This window comes from Candida dubliniensis, chromosome 2 (assembly GCF_000026945.1).
Source record: "Candida dubliniensis CD36 chromosome 2, complete sequence".
In the NCBI taxonomy this organism is placed as follows: domain Eukaryota; kingdom Fungi; phylum Ascomycota; class Pichiomycetes; order Serinales; family Debaryomycetaceae; genus Candida; species Candida dubliniensis.
In genome coordinates, this window is record NC_012861.1 from 520,408 (window position 1) to 541,720 (window position 21,313).

Sequence of the window (21,313 nt, forward strand, 5' to 3'; positions counted from 1 at the left end):
AGTTGGGTTCTTCGAACTAAAACAAGAATTTGATTCCGCATTTCCGTTCGTTAGATTAGATATTTAATATAATGCCCCCGCACTGCAAATACAGCCCTCCTCCGCTCAATAATGTTGTGTTAACATGTCTTCTGATAGAGTTCTAGAAAATGCAATATCCTAGTTATAATAACTGTGGTGAAGATTGGGGGAAACAAAAGGGTGCTCTGAATTACACGAGAGTATTTCACCAAAAAAATATCAAATATAAACAAAAGCTTGTGAAATCTAATGTTGAATACATTTGTTTTCTTGGTTTTGATTTTTTTTTTTTCTTTTTTCATTGTTGGGAGTCTATTCGTAATCGATAATCAAATTTAGTTGTGATATAATTCGATGCGCCCGAAATTACCAAAAGAGTAAAAGAATCGCTTTATCAGAATATTAAACGATGCATATTTGTGTTTGTGGTGTTAATTCTTTAGTGCTAGTAGAAGAAGAGATCTTGTTATCTCCACTTTAAATTGGGCTTTTCTCCAAGTTCGTATTGCTAAGTCATCCATTGGAGAAAGTCGGTTATCAGCCATGGCTAGTATATATATTTTGGCTTTTGTCCATCACGATGTTGAAGAAGATGGATATATATAATAGCACCTAGAAACTACTTAGACCATAGCAAATAAGATAACGTTATGTTTGATCAGGAGATTAATAAAATCCCTGAGTACGAAATGGTTCCTGGTACCATTCAACTAGTTGATGTTACTGGAACCTTGGAAGTGGAAAAGAACGGTGACAAATCCAATATCATTTTACAACCACCACCTTCGAAAAATATTAATGATCCATTGCGCTGGAGCAAGCGGAAAAGAAGAATCCAGTTTTTCTTGTTATTTATTTGGTCATTCCTTCAATCTTCAACGTCCAACTTCACCGGACCCTTGTACGATGCATTTGTTGAAGCCTTGGATGTGACTTATCAGGATATCAGTAATACTGCTGCATTGTGTTTTACTGGATTGGGGTTAGGGGTTATTATTATTCAACCATGTGCTGCAAAATATGGAAAGCGAGTGGTGTACTTGACCTGTACTCTAATTGCTATAATAGGATGCATTGTTGGTGGCACAGGGAAGAATTTGGCCCTGTTGTATATCTTCAATTTCTTAAGTGGGCTCGGCGCGTCTCCGGTAGACAGTATTGCCGAAGTGTCTGCTAATGATCTTCATTTCCAACATGAAAGAAGTACAGCACTTTCAGTAATCATCATGGCGTTATATTTTGGATCCGTACGTGAAATCTTTTGATTCTTTATTTTGTGTTGTTTCTGGTTTTACTAACTAACTATGTCAAGTTTTTATCGCCAGTTGCAGCCGGTTATATCACTGAAAATCCTCATCTTGGCTGGAGATGGTGTTTTTATATCCAGATAATAATATATGCGGTGTTGTTCATCGTCATGTTTTTCGTATTGGAAGATACAACTTTTACAAGAGATTTGAAAAGAGAAGATGAGTTTGAAGAACAAATCCTTCATCAAGTACAGTCTATGAGATCGAAGGACAATGTTGATGTTATTCTTAGTTCAAGCGCATCAGTCAAGAGTGAAGAGAATGAGTCTATTGACGAGTCCAGTATCCCCAAAAAAACGTATTGGGAACGCATGAAGTTAATTCACACTGAATATGGTGACCATCGATCATGGTTGCTTATATTTGTACGGCCAGCATTTTTGGCTTACTTTCCTGCCATTATATGGTCAAGTTGTGCCTACGGGGCGCAAATGATGTGGTTGAGTTTGATGGGAAACACGCAAACAATATTTTACGCCAGTGAGCCATATAATTTTACAGCAGACAAGGTTGGCTTAACCAACCTCGCGCCTTTTGTTGGGGTTGTTTTGGGTATGTTATATGGTGGTAGATTTGTTGATTGCTTTTCTCTACAAAAGGCAAAAAGAAACTATGGTATACTGGAACCGGAGCATAAACTATGGACCATGGTTGTACCCTTACTTTTTAATGCTGCTGGTTTGATTGCATATGGATTGGGGCCATATTATGGTGCGCATTGGGCCATTTCAGTTATTATTGGCCAAGGGTTCTTGGGCTTTGCCATGGCTGCTTCTGGGACTTTGTGTTTGACTTATGGTGCATTCGATTGTTATCACAAATTAGCTGGCGAAAGTGTCGTCTTGATTTTATTTATTAGGAATATGTTTGGAATGATATTCTGTTTTGCATGTCAACCATGGTTAGACAACAGTGGTGTCTTTTGGACAACTATTACAATGTGTATTTTATCCATTGTAATTAATGGTGGTTTTGCCATTTTGTTGGTGTGGGGTAAAACGTTCAGAAAATGGACTGCCGGTCCATATGAGAGATATAGCAATTCTAATTATGGAAATATTTTTTAAGCTTATAATTGTGTGTATTATGGAGAGTAATAAATGAATCAATATGAAAAATTGAAACGTATTTGTGTACAGATTAAAATGCAAGTAATTAAGGTTTAGAGAAGGTCATCGCGCAAGAAAGTACAATTCAAGTGGAAGTTGTATGCGACCAAGACGGGTTCGACTTCCCGCTTTTTGAGTTTTTTTTTTTTTTTTTTTTTTTTTTTTTTTCTTCACATATGTATATTTATACTGTATATAAATCTACATATATAGTGTTTCATACCTGAAACGGAAAATAGGAAAAAAGAAGGGTAAAAATCCTTTTATAGGACTATAGCATCAGACTATAGATGAGATTCCCTTCCCAGCAGGGAAAGATACTCATAAAAACCACTGTAAATAAATAGGAAAAAGAATGAAATGATGGAGTAGATTATCAGGAGTGAAAATGTAGAATTGGAGAATATAAGAAATAATTGATAGCTGACATTAATATAATAAGTACCTTACCAAATAACAAACAACGTAATAAGAATCACTTATTACCGCTGCCGTCGTTTTACTTGATTAAGTAAAACACCAAGGTACTTATTAATAAGGAAGTATTGTTCATCTGTATTTTGGGAATTACCTATAACAAATGAGTACAGTCTCTGTGGAAACTGTCCAAAGGGCCATAAACTCAAAGTATCCTGACATTCAAAAGCATGATGCCCAATGTGATCGCTTGCATCCATCTGACAAAATCGACATGAAGGAATATGAGTGCTTTGATTAGTCACTACATCTTCAGAATTTTGCAGGGCCTCTTGATTATTCTCTACTTGTGATAAGGCTTCTCGGGCAATATTTCCCAAAAAGAAAGTCGCTGACAGTCTATTCAGGGAAGTGGAACTAACCGGTTTATAAAACGGGTAATGGGAATAATATCCCAAAACGAAAAGATGGTACGTTTGCAAAGAACCAAGATTTTCAGTCTGAAGGTCTGAAAGTCTCAGCCAAAAGCGTTTCCATTGGAGTGAAGTTATAAACTGTAGTTCGGTATTTGATGACCAGCCTTTTGGAATAATTGGTAATTTCAGGGACAATTTCTGTGACAAGTGATGAAAGGAACCTTCAGTTAGTGCTTTTCCATCAACTCCCTCCACATGTTGAAGAATATAAGTAAAGTCTTCCTCAAAAAGACTCTCATATTCTTGACCCGACATATGCAGGATCGTTTCATAGATATATGGGCCATGATATGAAGTGATATCAAACCAAGCCTTTAACCAGCTCAATGCTGACTTTGAAAGTTTGGAGAAAACCCTTTGTTGAAATTGCTTCTTACCAAGAGGACAGAGCGGCTTTATATCGCAAAGAAATCTAAACCAGGGAAAAATTGAAGTACCCTCAAGCAGTGAATCTTGTTTTATGAAGGGTTGAAGAACCTCATTTATAGTCAACTGTAACTTAAATTTGAAGGCACGAACAAGAGGATCATGGCTGTGAGTAAACAAATGATATATTTGTTTGCCCCTCTTACCTTTGACTTGACTTGCAATGTTAATCAAACCAAAACCCCCAAGGTGTTTAGGCGTTAACAACCGGTCTATCGCAATTCTGAAAGGAAGACAACCCTGAATTTTCTTGTAAATCTCTTTGATTGCAGCTGCAGAAATAGGGGAGTGAAGATCCATATAATACAATTGAGAAAAAATGAAGACATTCATAAGTTTAATAGTCACCATGATAGATAAATCCAGGGTAGGAGCTAAATAAATTTGAGCAAGAAGATCCCTTAACTTTTTCTTCCAAGGATCATAATTTTCATCAGCTTCTTTCATGGGTATGCCCAAGTATGAAAAGGATTCTAGATCTAGACATTGTGCAGGAAAAGGAAGAATCTTTTCCAAAGGTGGTGTCCGATAATAAAATATTTTGGATTTATGTTTATTAATCACAAGACCGGAGTCCTGACCAAAAGTTTCCAAAAGCTGTAATAACCTCTGTTGATCCTGCTGATTTTTACAAAATATTATCACATCATCCGCATAAGCGGCATAAGCAAGTCTAAACCGGTGCCCCAAAAAAGAGGCACCTTCAAGGTTTTGATTAATTTTGGATAATAATGTTTCTAGGCTGAGAATAAACAAGAATGGAGAGACAGGGTTACCCTGACGTGTACCACTATTTAACACGAATTCTTCCCCCAAACAATTATTAATTGTAACCTGCGCAGTTTGTTGAGTAGTAATTGCCATAAGAAAATTCCGAGCTCTATGACCACAATTGATATGAGCCAACAACTCATTCAAGTAGTCATGACTAACTGAGTCAAAAGCTTTATGAAAATCTAATGCCACAAAACAAGCATAATCATCTATATCTGTAGAAGGTTTAGTTAACTCCGTCATAACCATCCCAACCATATTTATAGTGTTGTCTATGGATCGGCCTTGAATAAAACCTGTTTGAGCAGCATCAATTAATGTGGTGGCCAGTGATTTTAAACGGGTTTCAAAACACGAGGAGAGAAGACGAAGTGCACAAGTAGTCACACTTATCGGCCGGAAATCTCCAATGGTGCCTGCACTTTTAGGTGATTTTTTAATCAAACGAATTATCACTTTCTGCATCGACAATGGCAATGTTCCTGTTTCCAATATGTAGTTCGCAGCCATAGTTAAGGAGGGTCCCAATGTTTCCCAAAGCAGGACTAACCCGTAATATGAGATACCATCTAACCCAGTAGCAGTATATTTTTTAATTTGTTGAAGTTGTTGATAAAGTTCATTCTCAGTAAAAGGAGCTTCAAGTTTATTTTGTTCAAGCAAATTCAAAGTGGGTTCGAACAGGGAAATAAAATCATATTGAATCCTATGGGACGGCATCAGAGAAAACAATTGTTTATAAAAACATGTGGCTTCCTGTAGCATATCCTCTGTTGTAGTTAATTGTTGACCCAGTGCACTAACCATATTAATAATGTACTCTTGCAAATCAGGACCTCGTAAACGGAATTTTAATTTCTTTTCCAAAGTCCAATCATGATCTTCCGCACCAACTGACACCGACGGTGCTATTTCATTTTGGCTGTGATTTCTAATTGTGCGTAATGCACGTTTAAAAATTCCCACTTGCTGGCGTATATAATTCATCTGAAAATCCCATAACTGAAATCCAGATCGATTAGAGCTAGAAATTGGTCGATTTAAATATTGCATGAAATCGCTGTCACCAAGTAAGGTTCGCAGAAGACAGAACCTGGAAGGGCCCACTGTTAAAGGCGACTTTTTATTAATCCGGAAAAGCATACTAATGGTAACATGGGTTGAAATACATCGATTTTCTTGCAATAGAGAGTAACCGTGAAATTTGGAATTCAAATTGAGTGAAAAATAGAATCGGTCAAGCCTTCGTTGTATCATATCAGGACCTTGTTGATTAGTGGGTTCCACTCTCGTGGGATTTTTTAAACGAAATCCATCTTGAAGCTGAAATTTCTCTATAAATTGGGTCATAAATTCAATTATATCCTTTTCTGGACGATAAATTGGAGCAAGGACACGATCCTTAGGTACCAACACGTCCTTCTGAGGATCTAAAACATGATTATAGTCCCCACCTAAAATAAGGTATCGTTCATTTTTCTTTTGTAAATTCAGTAATTGAGCAGATACTGACTCCATAATAGTTTTCTGAGCATTGTAATTTCCCGATGGAAGATAAAAGTTTAAAAGTAATACCAGTTCACCGCTAAAAAGCCGTATACTTAAACTGGATACTCGATGAGCAACATTAATAATTTCCTCATTAGTTAATTCCAATAAATCAAATTTCAATTCTTGATAAGGTGAAAACACAATAAACGCCGTAAGATCGGAATAATGGTGCATAATCACCATAATATTCTTACTCTTTAATGTATTTTTAAGTTGTTGTAGTTGAAGTTGGTTATAAAGTCTAATTTCTTGAATCATCCAGATGTCGACTTCTGGGTTTGAAGTAGTTAATTCTAAGATAATGTCTCTGATTGGTGCAACAGTCTTGGAACTTAATCGACTCCCAATATTTCGGGACGCGATCTTAAAATGATTTAAATAATTTGTAGCAGTCATATAGAATAATACTTAACATTTTCATCGAGGAAAATGAATGAATATATGGTTTTGGATTTGGGTTTCTTTGTTGTGGTTGTTTTTTTTTTTTTTTTTTTTAAAAAATTTCTCTGAAAAGGCATATGTATAAACGGTATATGGTAACAAGTGTTTCTTTTTCTTTTTGGTTTTTAATTTTCAAAAATAACAAAAAATCAATCATAAAATCAATCAAAAAAGTCAAGCAAATAACAAAAGACTCCCTACGATTGAGTAGCGTCTCCAGAAACAACCAAGTCGTTTCCTACCAAGTCACTATCAACCATAATCGAGTCAATTGCTGGAGACAGAGTTCTGGGAGAAGGGCTAGCCTTCCTTTTCTGAATCTGTCTTAATTTATTTTTGTAGAGGTTTCTTTGTTGTCTGTTAAGCTGAGAACCATCTATAAAACCGTCCTCTGTCTCTTCCATAATGTCATTCCACGATTTATTAGGGTCTATATGAAATATTTCCTGTCCGTCTGAGTCAAAAATAGTATCAACAAAACCCAGAGGGGCGCTATCGTTATGTTCCTTTGATTGACCATCAACCGAAACTTTCTGGGACGTCTCGACCGATGGTTTAGTTAAAATCTTAACTGGGCCATTCATCGGAACGGCCGCTGGGCCACGCCTTTTCCGGCTTTCACAGTTCAAAGCACGGTGACCAAGTTGCCCGCATGCATTACACTCTCCTGCTTCAGGACATTGTAACCGGGTGTGAGATTTGGAGTGACAATAAACACAATGGGAAAGATTCGTGAGAATTCTCACCGAATAATTCCTTTGTAAAATCACTTTTCGCTTCGGAGGAACTTTATCCCCTTTTAATTTAAGAATAAAATATGCATTAACATAGCCTGGATTCATACTCATAACTTCATGAGAGAAAACCGGAATCCTTGCATGAACAATTTCATCTTTTGGATCGAGAAATTCTCGGAAATATTGTACACAACTCCGCAATGAGATGGATGGGAGTCTAAACGAGGCGACATACATGTGCTCGACCTTATCGTCGACTTGAATTTGAAAACTGTGATCCCCAACAACAAAGTTTAATCGTTCTATTTCGTCAATAAGTAGCTGTTTCAAGTGTTCAAATTCCGCTTTCTTAATGTATGTAAGATCAAAAGCTTCAAGATAAAGCCTATGATCATTATCTATTTCGAAGTAGGTACAAGCATGAAGCATCTCGGACATAGCCCGAGACTCGTAAAAGTTATCAAGGGTATAGTCATCTGACCATTTTGGGATCAGTTCGTGATCCTGGAGATAACGCTGAGGATCTCTTTCATAGTTAGCGATTTCAGCCAAAAAGGAGGCAGATAACTCCGATAACTGTTCTTGGTAAATATCTCTGGCCTGATTTAATGTAAAATAAATTGTATTGACTACTTGTTCTGAAGTAGCAAATTCATACATAGGACTAATGTCTGCTGTGAGTTGTGTCTTAGGAACATTAATATTATTGTTTCTATTGGCAAGATCATAAAGATCGATAGGGCAATGAGCAGATTCCAAACGTTTAAGCTCCCTATATTTGGGATGCTTGGAATTTTCAGCGTGAATGGACCTAGCAAAAGCAGCATAATCAACTACTTTGGCATGGTTAGGCTCGGGCTGTGTTGATTGCTGAGAAGGAATTAAGGCTGGGTCGTGTACTGGACCAATTGTTTGTTGAGAACTTTTATTTTGGGAATTCAAATTTGAGGAGACAAAATTGGGGGAAGAAGGGGCAACTGGGTGCCCCATTTGGGAGTTAGACGGAATATCTAATCTCCCAGGCTGAGATTGAGAAGGTAAGCTATGTGAAGGTGGGTCTTTAGGAGAACCATCTTCAAAATTCTGCGCTGTAATTTCTAAACCTTTAGGTCGCTTCGACATCAGAAAGAAATTTTTTTTTTTTTTTTTTTTTTTTTTGTTTTCTCTTTTTAAACACATGGTGTATCGAAAATGAGTCAAGTATTTAAAACAATCATAATATGTTGAAATTGCTAGATAAAGTATATTATTTTTTAAAAGTAAATGACATCAACTAATACGCTTGAGAATGTTACTTTACTGAATCAACCCCATGATTCAGATCATTACAGACTGAATATTGAATTGCAACTGCTCCGGAAATCAACCGAAGACAGCATTGCAGTAATTGAAAATGAAGTTCCCCTGACACCAGTGGAGGAGCCAAGTGAGTATATGCTAAGAAGACGTGAAGGTTCACATGTAGTGCCATTCACTGAGTCTCCAGGTGATTCCCCTCGATACGATAGTAGAGCTTTAATGTATGGGTCAGAGAAGGATCATGCTAGTTTCCCTGACGGAGGCACACAAGCCAACCTCGTTCTACTTGGGTCCTTTATAGGACTAATTGCTGATTTTGGAATTGCAAACTCGTTGGGTGCAATTGAGTCGTACGTTTCATCGCATCAATTGAAAGACATTTCGAAGTCACAAGTTGGGTGGGTGTTTTCATTGCATCTTGGTTGTATGTATTGGTTTGGAGTATTTTTTGGCGAATTTTTTGATAAATTTGGTGCCAAACGGCCTTTAATTGCTGGAAATTTCTTTATGTGTTTGGGTTTGTTGTGTACAGCTGAGAGTCATTCTCTTTATCAGTTTATCTTGTCTTTTTCCATTGTTACAGCTATAGGGACTTCTCTTGCGATGTCTCCTTTGATTGGAGTTTTGAGCCACTGGTTTTTAAAAAAACGTGCCATAGCATGTTCAGTAGCTACTATTGGTGGTTTGGTGGGCTCTTCGTGCTTCACAATAATGTTGCAGCAATTGTATGGTGCAATTGGATTCAAAAATGCCATAAGAATTTTGGCTTGTATTTGTTTTATTTTAATGGCAGTGTCCACTATATTGGTAAAGGAAAGAAAGGTGGTTAATGAGTCCGAGGAACTGGAAGGAAAGCCAAGTATCTTCACTAAAATTGCTCAATTTTTTCAAGGTGCTTTGGATTTTTCAGCTTTGAAAGATATGAAATTTGTTTCGTTATGCTTTGCCATATTTTTAAGTGAAGTTATATCCATGACAACTTTGACGTACTTGGCATCATATGCATTGACTTATAGCATTGATGAAACAAAGTCTTATCTTATGCTTACTTTAGTGAATGTCTGTGGTATACCTTCGAGATTGTTGTCAGGATTGTTGGCTGACAAATATGGGAGATTCAATGTCATGTGTTTTTCGGCCACTTTGACCACAGTGTTTATATTTGGCTTGTGGTATCCAGCAAATAATATGGCCTTGTTGTTTGCATTCAGTATTTTGTTTGGTATATCGTCATCTGCTGTAATATCACTAATTCCAGCATGCACTGGTCAAATTTGTTCTGCTGAGAGATTTGGCAAAGTTTACGGTACATTGTATTTTTTCTTAGGATTTTTGACGATATTGGGGATGTATCTTGCCACATTAGTTATTGCTGAAGGAACTCCAGAGAGTTACAGCCATTTTGTACTCTTTGAAGGTGCTTTATCAGCCCTTAGTATTGTTGTATGGATATGGGCTAGGTTTAGTGCTGTTGGTTGGAAATGGTGCAAATTTTAAACAGGTTATTGAATGATTATTGTTATCTACTGTATATTTGGAGTATGTAAAAGCTTTCTTTTATGTTACACTATTTTGGTGTATTACAAATATAACATATTTTTCGTGCAAATTTTGTTGCAAATTTTTTCTTTTTTTTTTTTTTTGGTTTACGTATTGCTTGGAAGAATGACACAACAAGGGAAGTTACTATGAAAATACGTGATTCACTTTATTAAATTACTTGAAAGATTACATTTAATATCCCAATACATATAATATATGGTTGTTGTACACAACGAGTTCAAACCAGTCTTTTCACTTTACATAGTTTACTTATATCTTTGTGCCTACATTTGATTGTCTGATACCGTCGACTCAAATAATTAGTTATTCACTTGTCACGTGTTCTTGTAAACTCCGATATTGTGTAATTTTGCATTTGGACACACCATAACCTGATGCCCTCTATACACCCTGGTAGTTATCACTTATTTTTTTTTGTTTCTTCTTTTTTGTTTTCAACTGTATTCTGTCTTGTTCTTCCAAATAACCACTGGAAGCATCTCTCTAATACTTGACAATTATGGTGAACTACGATTATTGATAAGTAAGTAAATGAAAATGAATTAATAATATGCATTTTATAAAGTGGGCTCATTCATAAAACAATCAGTAATTATAACATCTTTGGTTCTTGGTTTGGTGCCATAAAAAAATAATACATCAAACAAGAACAAATGTAGATTTATGGTTTCCGATCGTAATAAAACATTTATTAAGAAGAACCACAAGTCCAACCTATGTAAAAATGGCCAAAGTTCTTGAGCACATGGTCCATTTCTGTCATAGGTTGATAGCTTCCTCAGAATTCAGTAAATATATTTGAACTAGCTAATAACGTGAAAACAAACTGACTGGAAACTGTTGTGGCGATTATAACAAAAAGAGGTAAAATAATAAAAACCATTGACAATTGAATTATTCATTATTGGTCAAATTGGGTTACATTCGAATCAAAATCACGGTTGTAATTGCCGAATTCTTTTCTCTTTGTTGTTCCATTTGTCACATCACAAGTAAAAATGGATTGTGTTTCGAGGTGCATTTAGAACCTTGTTGGTTATTGCAAATTTTCTCTTGTCCATTTTTTGTAACCACTATTAAAAACCATCACCAATTGACAATGAATAAAAACTTTTAAAAAAAAAAAAGGTAAAAATTAGAAAGAAAAGCCAATCTCCCTTTTGTTGCAATCTATTTATAAATAACATCCATATCCCTGTCATATTAGTCACTTTTTTATAATTATTGCTTTTATTGTTTGCTTCTATTTTTTTTGTTCTCAATATCAATTACCAGCCTAAATTAGTTAACACCAACCCAGACTATGAATAGCGATTCCATTTCCCGAGTGTTTGAATATTTGAACAAAAGAGACGAGTGTCCCACAGACAATGATTATAATGGGAATATTGGAACAAGAGTCTCCTCCATTTTTGTCATCATGGTAACTAGTGCCATTGGAACGTTGCTTCCCTTATTATCATCAAAGTATTCATTCATCCGATTACCGCCTATGGTATACTTTATATGTAAATATTTTGGGTCTGGAGTAATTGTTGCTACAGCATTTATACATTTACTTGAACCAGCAGCAGATTCTCTTGGAAATGAATGTCTTACTGGTCCAATAACAGATTACCCATGGGCATTCGGTATCTGTTTAATGACATTGTTCTTATTGTTTTTCTTTGAATTACTTGCATACCAGGGTATCGATAGAAAAATCGCCAAAGAATCACAACTTGATAATCAAGGGGCCCATACACATTCACATTTCGGAGATGCATCCATGTACGTCAAAAAAGACGATGTAGAAGAAGACCTCGAGAATCAAGATGAAAAGAACACCGATTCCAATCCATATCCATCTCATTTTGCCCATGCACAAGAGCATCAAGATCCAGACGTCATGGGAACAGCCGTCAACGATCAATCCAAGGAGCAGTATTATGGTCAGTTAATTGGAGTTTTTGTTTTGGAGTTTGGAGTTATGTTTCACTCAGTATTCATAGGTCTTGCTTTGGCAGTTTCTGGTGATGAGTTCAAAAGTTTATACATTGTCTTGGTTTTCCATCAAATGTTTGAAGGGTTAGGTTTAGGAACTAGGATTGCAACTACCAACTGGTCAAGACACAGATATACACCATGGATTTTGGCAATTTGTTATACTTTGTGCACACCAATTGCTATTGCTGTTGGCCTAGGAGTTAGAAAATCCTATCCACCAGGTTCCAGAAGGGCATTGATAACTAATGGGGTGTTTGATTCTATATCTGCTGGTATTTTACTTTATACTGGTATTGTAGAATTAATGGCACACGAATTCTTATACTCAGGTGAATTCAAGGGTCCTGGAGGATTCAAGAATATGTTGTTAGCATACTTTGTCATGTGCTGGGGTGCTGGTCTTATGGCTTTGTTAGGTAAGTGGGCTTGAGCATAGACACTTACTTTCATTATTTCTTTTATGGTTTTTATTATTTTCATCCGAATTTGAATTTATAGATTAATATTTTCTTTTCGTTTATTCATTTAATAGTTTAACAATTTTAGTGCATATGGCTTGCCTACTCACTTTTTATAATATATGGTATGTTTTGTTTCTCATGTGGGAGCCAACCAGTAACTAATCAATTTTAAAGCAAAAAGAGTTTCATCATCTCCTAATAGAGAGGACGACAAAAAAAAGTGGAGATTTTTATGATATGATTTTTGACAGTATTACAATCAGAGAATATACAGCATACACAATACTAGATTACCACCAATACTGGGTGTAAAATAAGAAATACATAATTTTTACAGATTCATCAATATCAAGACTAATACTAAAAATTAGTATCAATTAAAGCTTCAGGCAACTTCCAGTTGTCAGTTTCGGCATAATCCAACACAATGATACCAACACCTTTATGAAAAGTTTCTTCGATATTACCTTTAATCATAGCTTCAGCAATAGGCTGTGGCCAACATGATTGATCGAAAAAATTCGAGGCCGAAGTGAAATTAAGGAATACTTTGTCATCACTATTAGAAGTATAGTCTTGTGCTCTCTTGGCCAAATCTTTAACGTAATCGATCTTCTTTGGCAAATCGTCAGCACTGTTCACTTCACAAAAATCTTGAACCACAAACTGACCACGGTCATCGTTGGTGGTATTGTAAGCCCAAGACGAGGCAGAGAACCCAAACTGTTTCTTCAACTGTTCGTCTTGAACACCAAATCTTCTGAACAAAATGGCCTTGCCTCTAGCATCACCAACTTTTGGAATGTCGGTGTTCAAATACCACCTGTCCTTATTTGGGTTAACATATTTATCCCAAATCAATTTGCCAAATTCATCTTGAGAATTGTCCCAATCATCGGACCCTTCTTGCTTGATAGACACAATTACCGTTTCCGAAGAATTGTGTGCTAAAAATTTATAAACTTCCTCTAATGTATCATTCAATTTCAATGGGAAAGGGATCTTGACAGGGAATTTGCCATGAATAACTTGTAAGTCCTTGACATCATTACCAACAAACAATTTTCCAACTCTAATGTCAAGAAATCTCACTCCATGCTCCAATTGCTCAGTGACACTTGCCCCCTGACATTGAACAGATGGCAATGCAGTATGACAAGCAGCAGAATTATGAGTTCCTGGGATTGACAATTTCGAGATTTTGGTATTGTTGTCAATATCCTTTAACCAAGTTTTGTAGTCGACCATTATTGAAAGATTTCAATGAATATGTTAGGTTTAAGTGGTAGAAAAAAAGAAAAAAACTAATCAAGAACAAGGAGTAGGGGCAAATTCACGGAGTCAAAGTTCTAATCGATTATATTTATAATATATAATTTATGGCACACTTACTTATAAGCTGAAATGACGGTTTCGATTGCTACAAGATTGTTTTAAATATGAATATGCATTAGTTTAAAATCTACATACACAATAACCAAGTCTGATAGAAAGCGTGAAATTACCTGAAATTGCTAAATGAGCTGCAGGAACGCCTAAATAACAACTGAAATTTTACTATTATCAAATTCTCTCCACATTCTTGTAAGGTTTCGTGTCGCAACGAAAATTCATACATTGCCTTATTAAATCTATGAAAAACGCTCCCACACGTCATGAGAATGAGTGAAGCCTTTAGTTTCAGGAACATAGTGGTAGAATCCAAAACCATACACCAATGAGTTTATAACAAAAACCCAAAACACCATCCCAATACCAAAAGTATCTGTTAAAACTGGGAAGAGTATCGCTACCAACATATTTGAACCCCAATTCATAACTGTACCTAAAGATTGAGCCGTAGCGACAACATCATGGCCAGTAAACTCACTTATCATTAAGAAAGGGAGTGGTCCCAAACCCAATGCCCATCCAGTAACAAATCCAATACAGGCTGTGACAACCGCAATATCGTATCTGTTTGGTATACCAACGGCCAAGATGGTAGTGCAAACTGCACACATTGTTATGCTTGTCATTAGTAACGGCTTCCTTCCCCATTTATCAATTAACGGAGCTACAGCAATTGATGCTGCCACGTTTGTTCCGGAAAAGACGCAGTTAAGTACCAAGACAAGATTTCCAGTGTTAGATCCGCTGAATAGTTTATTTAAAATTTTAACACCATAGTACGTAATTGCATTTATACCAACTAGCTGTTGTCCCGTCATAATCAACACAACAGCAATCATCTGCTTGCGATACTTTCGTTCCATAAAAAAATCTTTAGTTGGAATCAGTGGAAGGTTTTGTGACAGTGAAGAGCCATCAGATAACAACAGACTAACTTCATCATCAGGAGAGCTATTTGTTGTCAAGTTTCCCCAATGTTGGATTTCATGATTCACTGTTGATTCATCAGATCTCAACCCCTTTAATATGAATGTAGCCCGTTCTACATCATTCTTTGCCATGGTTAACCATTTGGGGGACTCAGGGACAGTCAACAAACCAACAAATTGAACAACGCCAATTAAGCCTGCCACTAAAAATATCAACCTCCATTGCTGGTCATTGGAGTAAACGTATGATACAATCTGTGCAACAAATATTCCTACTGACACAGCTAATTGCATTAATGAACCCAATAACCCTCTATGATTGAGAGGTGCCAACTCATTAATTAATATTGGAGATACAATCAACGAGCTCCCAGCACCAACCCCACTAAATATTCTCCCTAGATTAATCTGCCAAACGGTTTGACTAAAACTCATCGAGAATGATCCCAAGACATAGAACAAAGCAGAAATGATACACAAGTGCTTTCTTCCATAATTTGTAGATATTGATGTAATGCCCAATATTATTGAAGCAAGCAAACCACCAATAGTAAACATTGTTGTGATTAGAGCAACACCTTGTTCTGTCATATTTATGCATTGATTGAAATGGAAATGGGACCAAACAGTATCTTTGTATGAAGGTAAAGGTCCTGGTTTTTTGAAATTACAGGACAACACATCTGCAGGTGCATTTAGTTCAGCTAAATGATATCCAAATTGTAAAGCTGATAGGCATATAATAAATGTGGACCATCCTAGAAGCGGAGTGATGCTATGTCTTTTATCAAGAAAGTTGTGTTTAGAGGTAGTGCTCGGCATGACTTAGAGATCGTTGACTCTCCAAAACAAAGAACTGAAACAATTAGTCAAATCCACCTTTTTATTTTTTATGGACTCTTGATGTATTATATACCTCTTCAAAATTGGGTTGTTTGCAAAAGGCTACCACAACCGCACCGGCATCGCGAATGATTTTCAAAGTTATCTTTTGATGTGAAATTTGATCTGACTTCCGGCCATTTGCGAAATGTAGTGGGGCCGAACTCACTTAACAATAGCAAACAAGAAAAAAAAAAAAAAAAAAAAAAACAGCAAACTAAGCCGGACACCCGAATCGTTATATTACTGAAGTTTATCGCACGTATATTCCATCAAAGCATTCATGACGTCAGTAATAGGTTTCTACTGGAATTCATTAGAGCCTTTATGCAAAATCAAGATAATAACCTAAAAAAGTCCTAAAAGTCAGAACAGTTGCAATTTAATAAGGTTACTTACTTAGATGACTGCATATGAACCCCGAAATTTTACAGAGTCATTTCTAAACAAAATAATGTAATAATAATATATATATCGACGTTGAATTTGATTCGCAATGATGTGAAGAAACGATTCAAAGGCGGTGAGCTTGATATGGAATGGTAGGTATGAATTATGATGGTCCAGCCAGTGAGAATTTTCCCATGATTCGCATTTGGCAGAACACCGAAATCTAACAGAGAGACATATAAAAAGAAAGTGAAGTAAGAAAAAAATCATTACTACCTACGAAACTCAGAGTTTCTTGAAACTAAACACCTTATCATTAAAAAGTCCGAGCGAAGAAAGCCAAACCCAACTTACCAAGCACCCATCATGTTAGCAAGAATATTTAAACATCCTTTAAATTTAGGCACCTTAAGAGCAAATACTTCATCTATTCGATACTTTAGTCCGCCATCAAAATTCGATTTTCAGCCCGGGCCACCAAGGTTACCGAAAGAACAACAAAAAGAATTTGAGAAATTACAAAGCATAGCTAATTCACAAATTGCTATTGAAGAATATAACGATCAAATTGCCCAACAACAAGCTGAGGGTAGTATGCAAGAGCCGAAAGCTCCAATCGTGAATTCCGAGATTGGCTCATTTTCCAGCTTGAAACTTGTTCCTGATTTTGAAGGTGATGTTAATCCCAAAACCGGTGAAAGAGGTGGACCAAAGCAGGAACCCTTGAAGCACACGAAAGACGAATGGAGCTTTAATGGCAGGGTTATCGATTTCTGAGTTATATCTGTGCTGTGATGTTTTCCGCAGTTTTATTTAATGAATATAAGATAGTTCTATGTTTCAAATAGTCTAAAGGAGTACTAAAGACCAATCAGTTTTAGGTTGCAATACATAATTGTGAACGGGTCAACTCTTGGTTAGCTGATCAATGCTTATCGTTCTGTTTAATAATTATAATATTTTTTTTTTTTTTTTTTTTTAAAAAAAACACATTAACTAACAAGCTCTGTTCGTTTGTTTGATCCTTCATATATATCGCTTATTCTAGAATCTAATTGTTCGGATCAAGATTACTTACCACACAACGAAGAGCTGAACTCAAAACCAATTCTCAAAGTATGGTGCATACGAAATTGCCTTAATACAAAAATCCCCGATATTCTTAAATATGTTCCAAGACCATAATTCACATAAAGAATATTTATATAAATTTATAAATACCATAAACTAGCATTGGACTGATCTATTTGTAATAACTGTTTCTCAACAACAATTAAGAACCACAATGTAGAAAGAGAACGAAAAACAAAGGTAGTGTCTCTTCGGTTAAATATTTGAAAGTGCTTTATGGAAAGGTATCGCTATTTTTGTGATGCCCACAGGATACTGTATCCTAGCTCAATGTAATATCATTCACATAAAAAAAGAAAACCGCTTACTGAATGTCACGACAAGATTGGTTCACAGGTCCAGTATGTGGGACTGACAATTGTCGATCACGAATTTATAGAAATCAGGATGGGTTGACAATATGTAAATTCGGACATGTGTTGGAAGGGGCGGTGGAGTACAACGATGATCCAGAAGCAGGAGGAATAGTTCAAACTAGAAGATTAAACACAATTTCGTTTGATGAAAGAGGGCAGTTGTCTAGTGCTGTTATTTCCAATTCACAAAACATCAAACCAAGACTGGACCGACTATATGGTGAAGATGCCGTGACTTTGTATTATAGGTGTTTCCAAATTCTATTGAAAAAAGAATTGGATATTTTTATTGACTTATTTTTCAGTGAAGGTATAAGACATGATTTGACGTTGATTGTGAAAAACAACTGGGCGAAAGTATTATCAACTGACGAACTTCAAGAGACTCATCCGAAACGACAAGTCTTGGATACGTTAGATTTGATTTGCATGATTTATATTTCGGCTCTCCAATTACAAGCATATCCTATTTATATCCCTGACTTGATAGATAACATTAAATCAAATGCAATTCCATATATAAGAACCCTTCATTTGATTCCCAAACACATGTTAGACCAATTGCCTACCGTGTATCATAATAGATTGCAACCTTATTCTTTACCGGAGAACGGCCAGATATATAAACGCTTACAAACCGCAGGGTCAAGAACTGTTGGAGCGACTTTAAAAATACCGACAAGTTTTTATTTTCCATTTATGTTCCGAGTATTGTCTGAGCATTTTTTATTGGTTAATGCAGTTGATTTATTCTTGTCTGCGTTCAACTTATTAAAATCTGCGCTGTATTTTGAAATTAGTTTCCGAACCAAAAAGTTCATCCAAAAGTTCCCAGAGATTCATATTTCGTCGGTACTAATAATACTAATTAGGGAGAATTTTCGAAGTAACGATGACTTGAAATCTTGGTTATATGAATTGAACAAATATGAACAGAACAATGAATACAATTCAGGTGGCACCTCATTACTAAATTGGTCTGACAACAAAGTTGAAAAATATTGCGATTGGATATATGATAACCTTATACCAAAGAAAGCCAAGTTGAACGACGATAATACAGAGGCTTTAAATACTATGGAAAAGAGGTTGTTCCAGATTTTCAGTCTAGAGAACGATATAGAGAGTACGCCACAAAAAACAAATGAAACTTCATTGTACCTTGCCTTACGAAATATAATGAAGGGCAGTGAGTTGAAAGAAAGAGGTGATTTTCAAGCATTGGATGTGAAACTTGATGCAAAGCTATCAAATCTATTGGGTCTCTAGATGATTGCTGATGAGTCGAGCCGGTATTATTTCTCTTTCTTGCTTTCATTGATAACATGCTTGATGTTGTCATGGACTTAGAAGCTGAAATACATTATATAAAAATACAGCTGGAGAGTTTTCAAAACTCAACGTACTGCAGCCATATTTCAGAGTCTCACACTTTACAGTTGCTGGTTGTGTCCTCATTTAAAAGAAGTTTTACGAAGTTCATAATTGATTGTTGGATTCAACCAGTTTTATCAGCATAGAAGTAACAATACTTGTCTAAAAGGTTTCTGTGACACTTTTTAATTAATATCTGCACACATTTTCTCAAACAAAAATATTCAGTGGTCTGATTTATTCCTTGCTTGATGTTGCAATGATTTGAATACCTTGGTTCAAAAGGCAGAATATTAACGTATGCAAATCAAGAGTTGGTACTACATCAAATGGTGTCGTTGAATAAAGCATTTTGCATACAAGACATAGTTACCGTTTGAATACGATTTTTTTTGTTCAAAATATTGGATAACAAAGTGGTTACTAAAATTAGGCAAGGCCGAGGGAAAGCCATACAGAAGATTACAATTTCTTTGAAACAACCTTCGTTATTACCTCGAAGAAGAGTAAATTGTTTAAATAAAGAAAAAAAAGCCTACTACAATCTAACATTTATTCAGATGTATATCGGACTATCCCCCTCAAAAACAATTGGGGTTTATAAAAAGTCTTTTAATTTTTTCAATCTCTCCACTGCATCTTCTAAAACAGCATCATCTTTGCAAACAGCAAATCTGACACAATTTTCCAAGCCGTTCCCCTTTCTGTTTGATTCGGTCAAAAACTCTGTGGGCGGGATTCCAACAACTCCAATTTCTTTGATCAACCAATACGCCAACTTGAAATCTAAAGTGCCACGATCACTGATGGTCTCAGGAAACTCATAATCTGCAGGTATCTTCACCTTCAGCAAGTTCACCAACACAAAGTACCCTCCTTCAGCAACAGTGTAGGGTAATCCCAAATCGTCAAATACCTTGGTGAATATTTTGTACTTGTGCTCATACTCCTTTCGAGTGGTCTCAAAATAGTTGGTTTTCTCTGCCTGCTCAAATCCCTGCGACACTGCCTGTTGCAATGGTGCTGGGGTCGAGAAACAAATTCTGGTGTGAGCTGCAGTTACAAATTTTATCAAATTGGCAGGGCCCTGAATATACCCTACTCTCCAACCAGTGGCGGCAAATGATTTCCCAGCAGAACCCACTGTCAATGTTCGTTCAGCCAACTCAGGTAACTGTGGTAATGCAGCCGGACGAGGAAACTTGTTTGTATAATACAAGTTCTCGTAAACCTCATCACTGACAAGGATTAGATTGTGGTCCACTGCAAGTTTTCCAATCTTGTACAATTCCTCCTCGGTGAAAACCTTGCCAATTGGGTTGTGTGGGGTATTTATCACAATGATCTTTGTCTTGTCAGTAATTGCATTATTCAATCCTTCCCAGTCAATCTCCCAATCCTGGCCCGCGACAACCTCGTTGTCGAATTTCTTGGGATACTTAATTTCCACATACTTGATCTTCGCACCCGTCATTTCGACATTAGGGATGTACTGGTCAAAAAATGGTTCAAACACAATTACTTCATCGCCCGGGGTCAAGAAACCAAAGAAAATGGCAAACATTCCCTCATTTGCACCCGTGGTGATTTGAACTTCGTCGATCCCAACGGCACGTCCATATGACCGCGAGTAATGTTCTGCCACTTGTTTCAACAAGTTTGGGTTTCCGCGAGCATGTGCATATTGGTTGAATTGGGGTTTGGTCAATGCTTCGCCAACAGCGTTGATGGCAAACTCAGGAGGATTATAGGAGAAAAACCCTTGTCCCAAATTGACAATCGGCTCTCCTGATTCTTGTTGTGCTTGGGCTGCAGTTTCATTGATCAACGACCAAATATCTTTTTGTCCCGGCTTTTGATGAAAATACGGATTATGCAAACTCGTTGGGTCTGTTGATTTGGTGGCCATGGCTCTGGATGTTCTGTACAATTGTCGTATTGGAGCTATCCGTTTTAACATAAAGATGTAAGAAAGAACAAAAAAAGAACAAACCGATCTCTTTTTTTAGAAAATAATTGTAACCACAAACAGATTATGTGATGTCGAAAAGTTGCATTTCGATATCTGATATTTTTTGTTGTGTGCTAAATTTTACTCTGACTAATTGTGGCTCTTCGATTTGCAAGAGAGATAATAATAATCAGGAAAACTCAAATTCGGGAAGAAACCGCGCCGATACCGCATCCACATCACTATTCTGGTAGCGCTCAATACATAAATAAATCAATAAATGAATAAATAAATTAAAGCTAATAATAGTATCTATACTGTAATACACTGCATACTA

General features: G+C 36.3%; 10 protein-coding genes across 10 annotated transcripts, besides 1 other annotated feature; 5 read left to right on the forward strand and 5 right to left on the reverse strand. All coding sequences in view use genetic code 12, as the record gives it.

Annotated features, from left to right (window-relative positions):
- Positions 1 to 671: 671 nt before the first annotated feature.
- On the forward strand, positions 672 to 2,398 carry CD36_17330 (ion transporter of major facilitator superfamily, putative; the record flags this gene model as incomplete). The annotated part of the gene is made up of 2 exons (XM_002418166.1): positions 672 to 1,268; positions 1,334 to 2,398. The coding sequence occupies 2 exons, from the start codon at positions 672 to 674 to the stop codon at positions 2,396 to 2,398; spliced, it is 1,662 nt and encodes a 553-aa protein (XP_002418211.1).
- A 195-nt stretch (positions 2,399 to 2,593) lies between these two features.
- Positions 2,594 to 8,408: a mobile genetic element.
- On the reverse strand, positions 2,923 to 6,480 carry CD36_17350 (polyprotein of L1-like non-LTR retrotransposon; the record flags this gene model as incomplete). Its single annotated transcript, XM_002418167.1, has 1 exon — positions 2,923 to 6,480. One exon carries the CDS (start codon positions 6,478 to 6,480, stop codon positions 2,923 to 2,925), a length of 3,558 nt encoding a protein of 1,185 aa, XP_002418212.1.
- Positions 6,723 to 8,441, reverse strand: CD36_17360 (retrotransposon protein, putative; the record flags this gene model as incomplete). The annotated part of the gene is made up of 1 exon (XM_002418168.1): positions 6,723 to 8,441. The coding sequence occupies one exon, from the start codon at positions 8,439 to 8,441 to the stop codon at positions 6,723 to 6,725; it is 1,719 nt and encodes a 572-aa protein (XP_002418213.1).
- Positions 8,442 to 8,525: 84 nt separating this feature from the next.
- CD36_17370 (transporter protein, putative) lies at positions 8,526 to 10,058 on the forward strand (the record flags this gene model as incomplete). Its single annotated transcript, XM_002418169.1, has 1 exon — positions 8,526 to 10,058. The coding sequence occupies one exon, from the start codon at positions 8,526 to 8,528 to the stop codon at positions 10,056 to 10,058; it is 1,533 nt and encodes a 510-aa protein (XP_002418214.1).
- A 1,369-nt stretch (positions 10,059 to 11,427) lies between these two features.
- Positions 11,428 to 12,540, forward strand: CD36_17380 (low-affinity zinc transport protein, putative; the record flags this gene model as incomplete). The annotated part of the gene is made up of 1 exon (XM_002418170.1): positions 11,428 to 12,540. The coding sequence occupies one exon, from the start codon at positions 11,428 to 11,430 to the stop codon at positions 12,538 to 12,540; it is 1,113 nt and encodes a 370-aa protein (XP_002418215.1).
- Positions 12,541 to 12,931: 391 nt separating this feature from the next.
- Positions 12,932 to 13,819, reverse strand: PLC22 (phosphatidylinositol-specific phospholipase c, putative; the record flags this gene model as incomplete). Its single annotated transcript, XM_002418171.1, has 1 exon — positions 12,932 to 13,819. The coding sequence occupies one exon, from the start codon at positions 13,817 to 13,819 to the stop codon at positions 12,932 to 12,934; it is 888 nt and encodes a 295-aa protein (XP_002418216.1).
- A 383-nt stretch (positions 13,820 to 14,202) lies between these two features.
- On the reverse strand, positions 14,203 to 15,714 carry HGT20 (glucose transporter of the major facilitator superfamily, putative; the record flags this gene model as incomplete). Its single annotated transcript, XM_002418172.1, has 1 exon — positions 14,203 to 15,714. One exon carries the CDS (start codon positions 15,712 to 15,714, stop codon positions 14,203 to 14,205), a length of 1,512 nt encoding a protein of 503 aa, XP_002418217.1.
- An 816-nt stretch (positions 15,715 to 16,530) lies between these two features.
- On the forward strand, positions 16,531 to 16,941 carry FMP21 (hypothetical mitochondrial protein, conserved; the record flags this gene model as incomplete). Its single annotated transcript, XM_002418173.1, has 1 exon — positions 16,531 to 16,941. The coding sequence occupies one exon, from the start codon at positions 16,531 to 16,533 to the stop codon at positions 16,939 to 16,941; it is 411 nt and encodes a 136-aa protein (XP_002418218.1).
- A 665-nt stretch (positions 16,942 to 17,606) lies between these two features.
- On the forward strand, positions 17,607 to 18,920 carry CD36_17420 (RNA polymerase I-specific transcription initiation factor, putative; the record flags this gene model as incomplete). The annotated part of the gene is made up of 1 exon (XM_002418174.1): positions 17,607 to 18,920. One exon carries the CDS (start codon positions 17,607 to 17,609, stop codon positions 18,918 to 18,920), a length of 1,314 nt encoding a protein of 437 aa, XP_002418219.1.
- Positions 18,921 to 19,623: 703 nt separating this feature from the next.
- On the reverse strand, positions 19,624 to 20,985 carry CD36_17430 (aminotransferase, putative; the record flags this gene model as incomplete). The annotated part of the gene is made up of 1 exon (XM_002418175.1): positions 19,624 to 20,985. One exon carries the CDS (start codon positions 20,983 to 20,985, stop codon positions 19,624 to 19,626), a length of 1,362 nt encoding a protein of 453 aa, XP_002418220.1.
- Between the last annotated feature and the right edge of the window lie 328 nt (positions 20,986 to 21,313).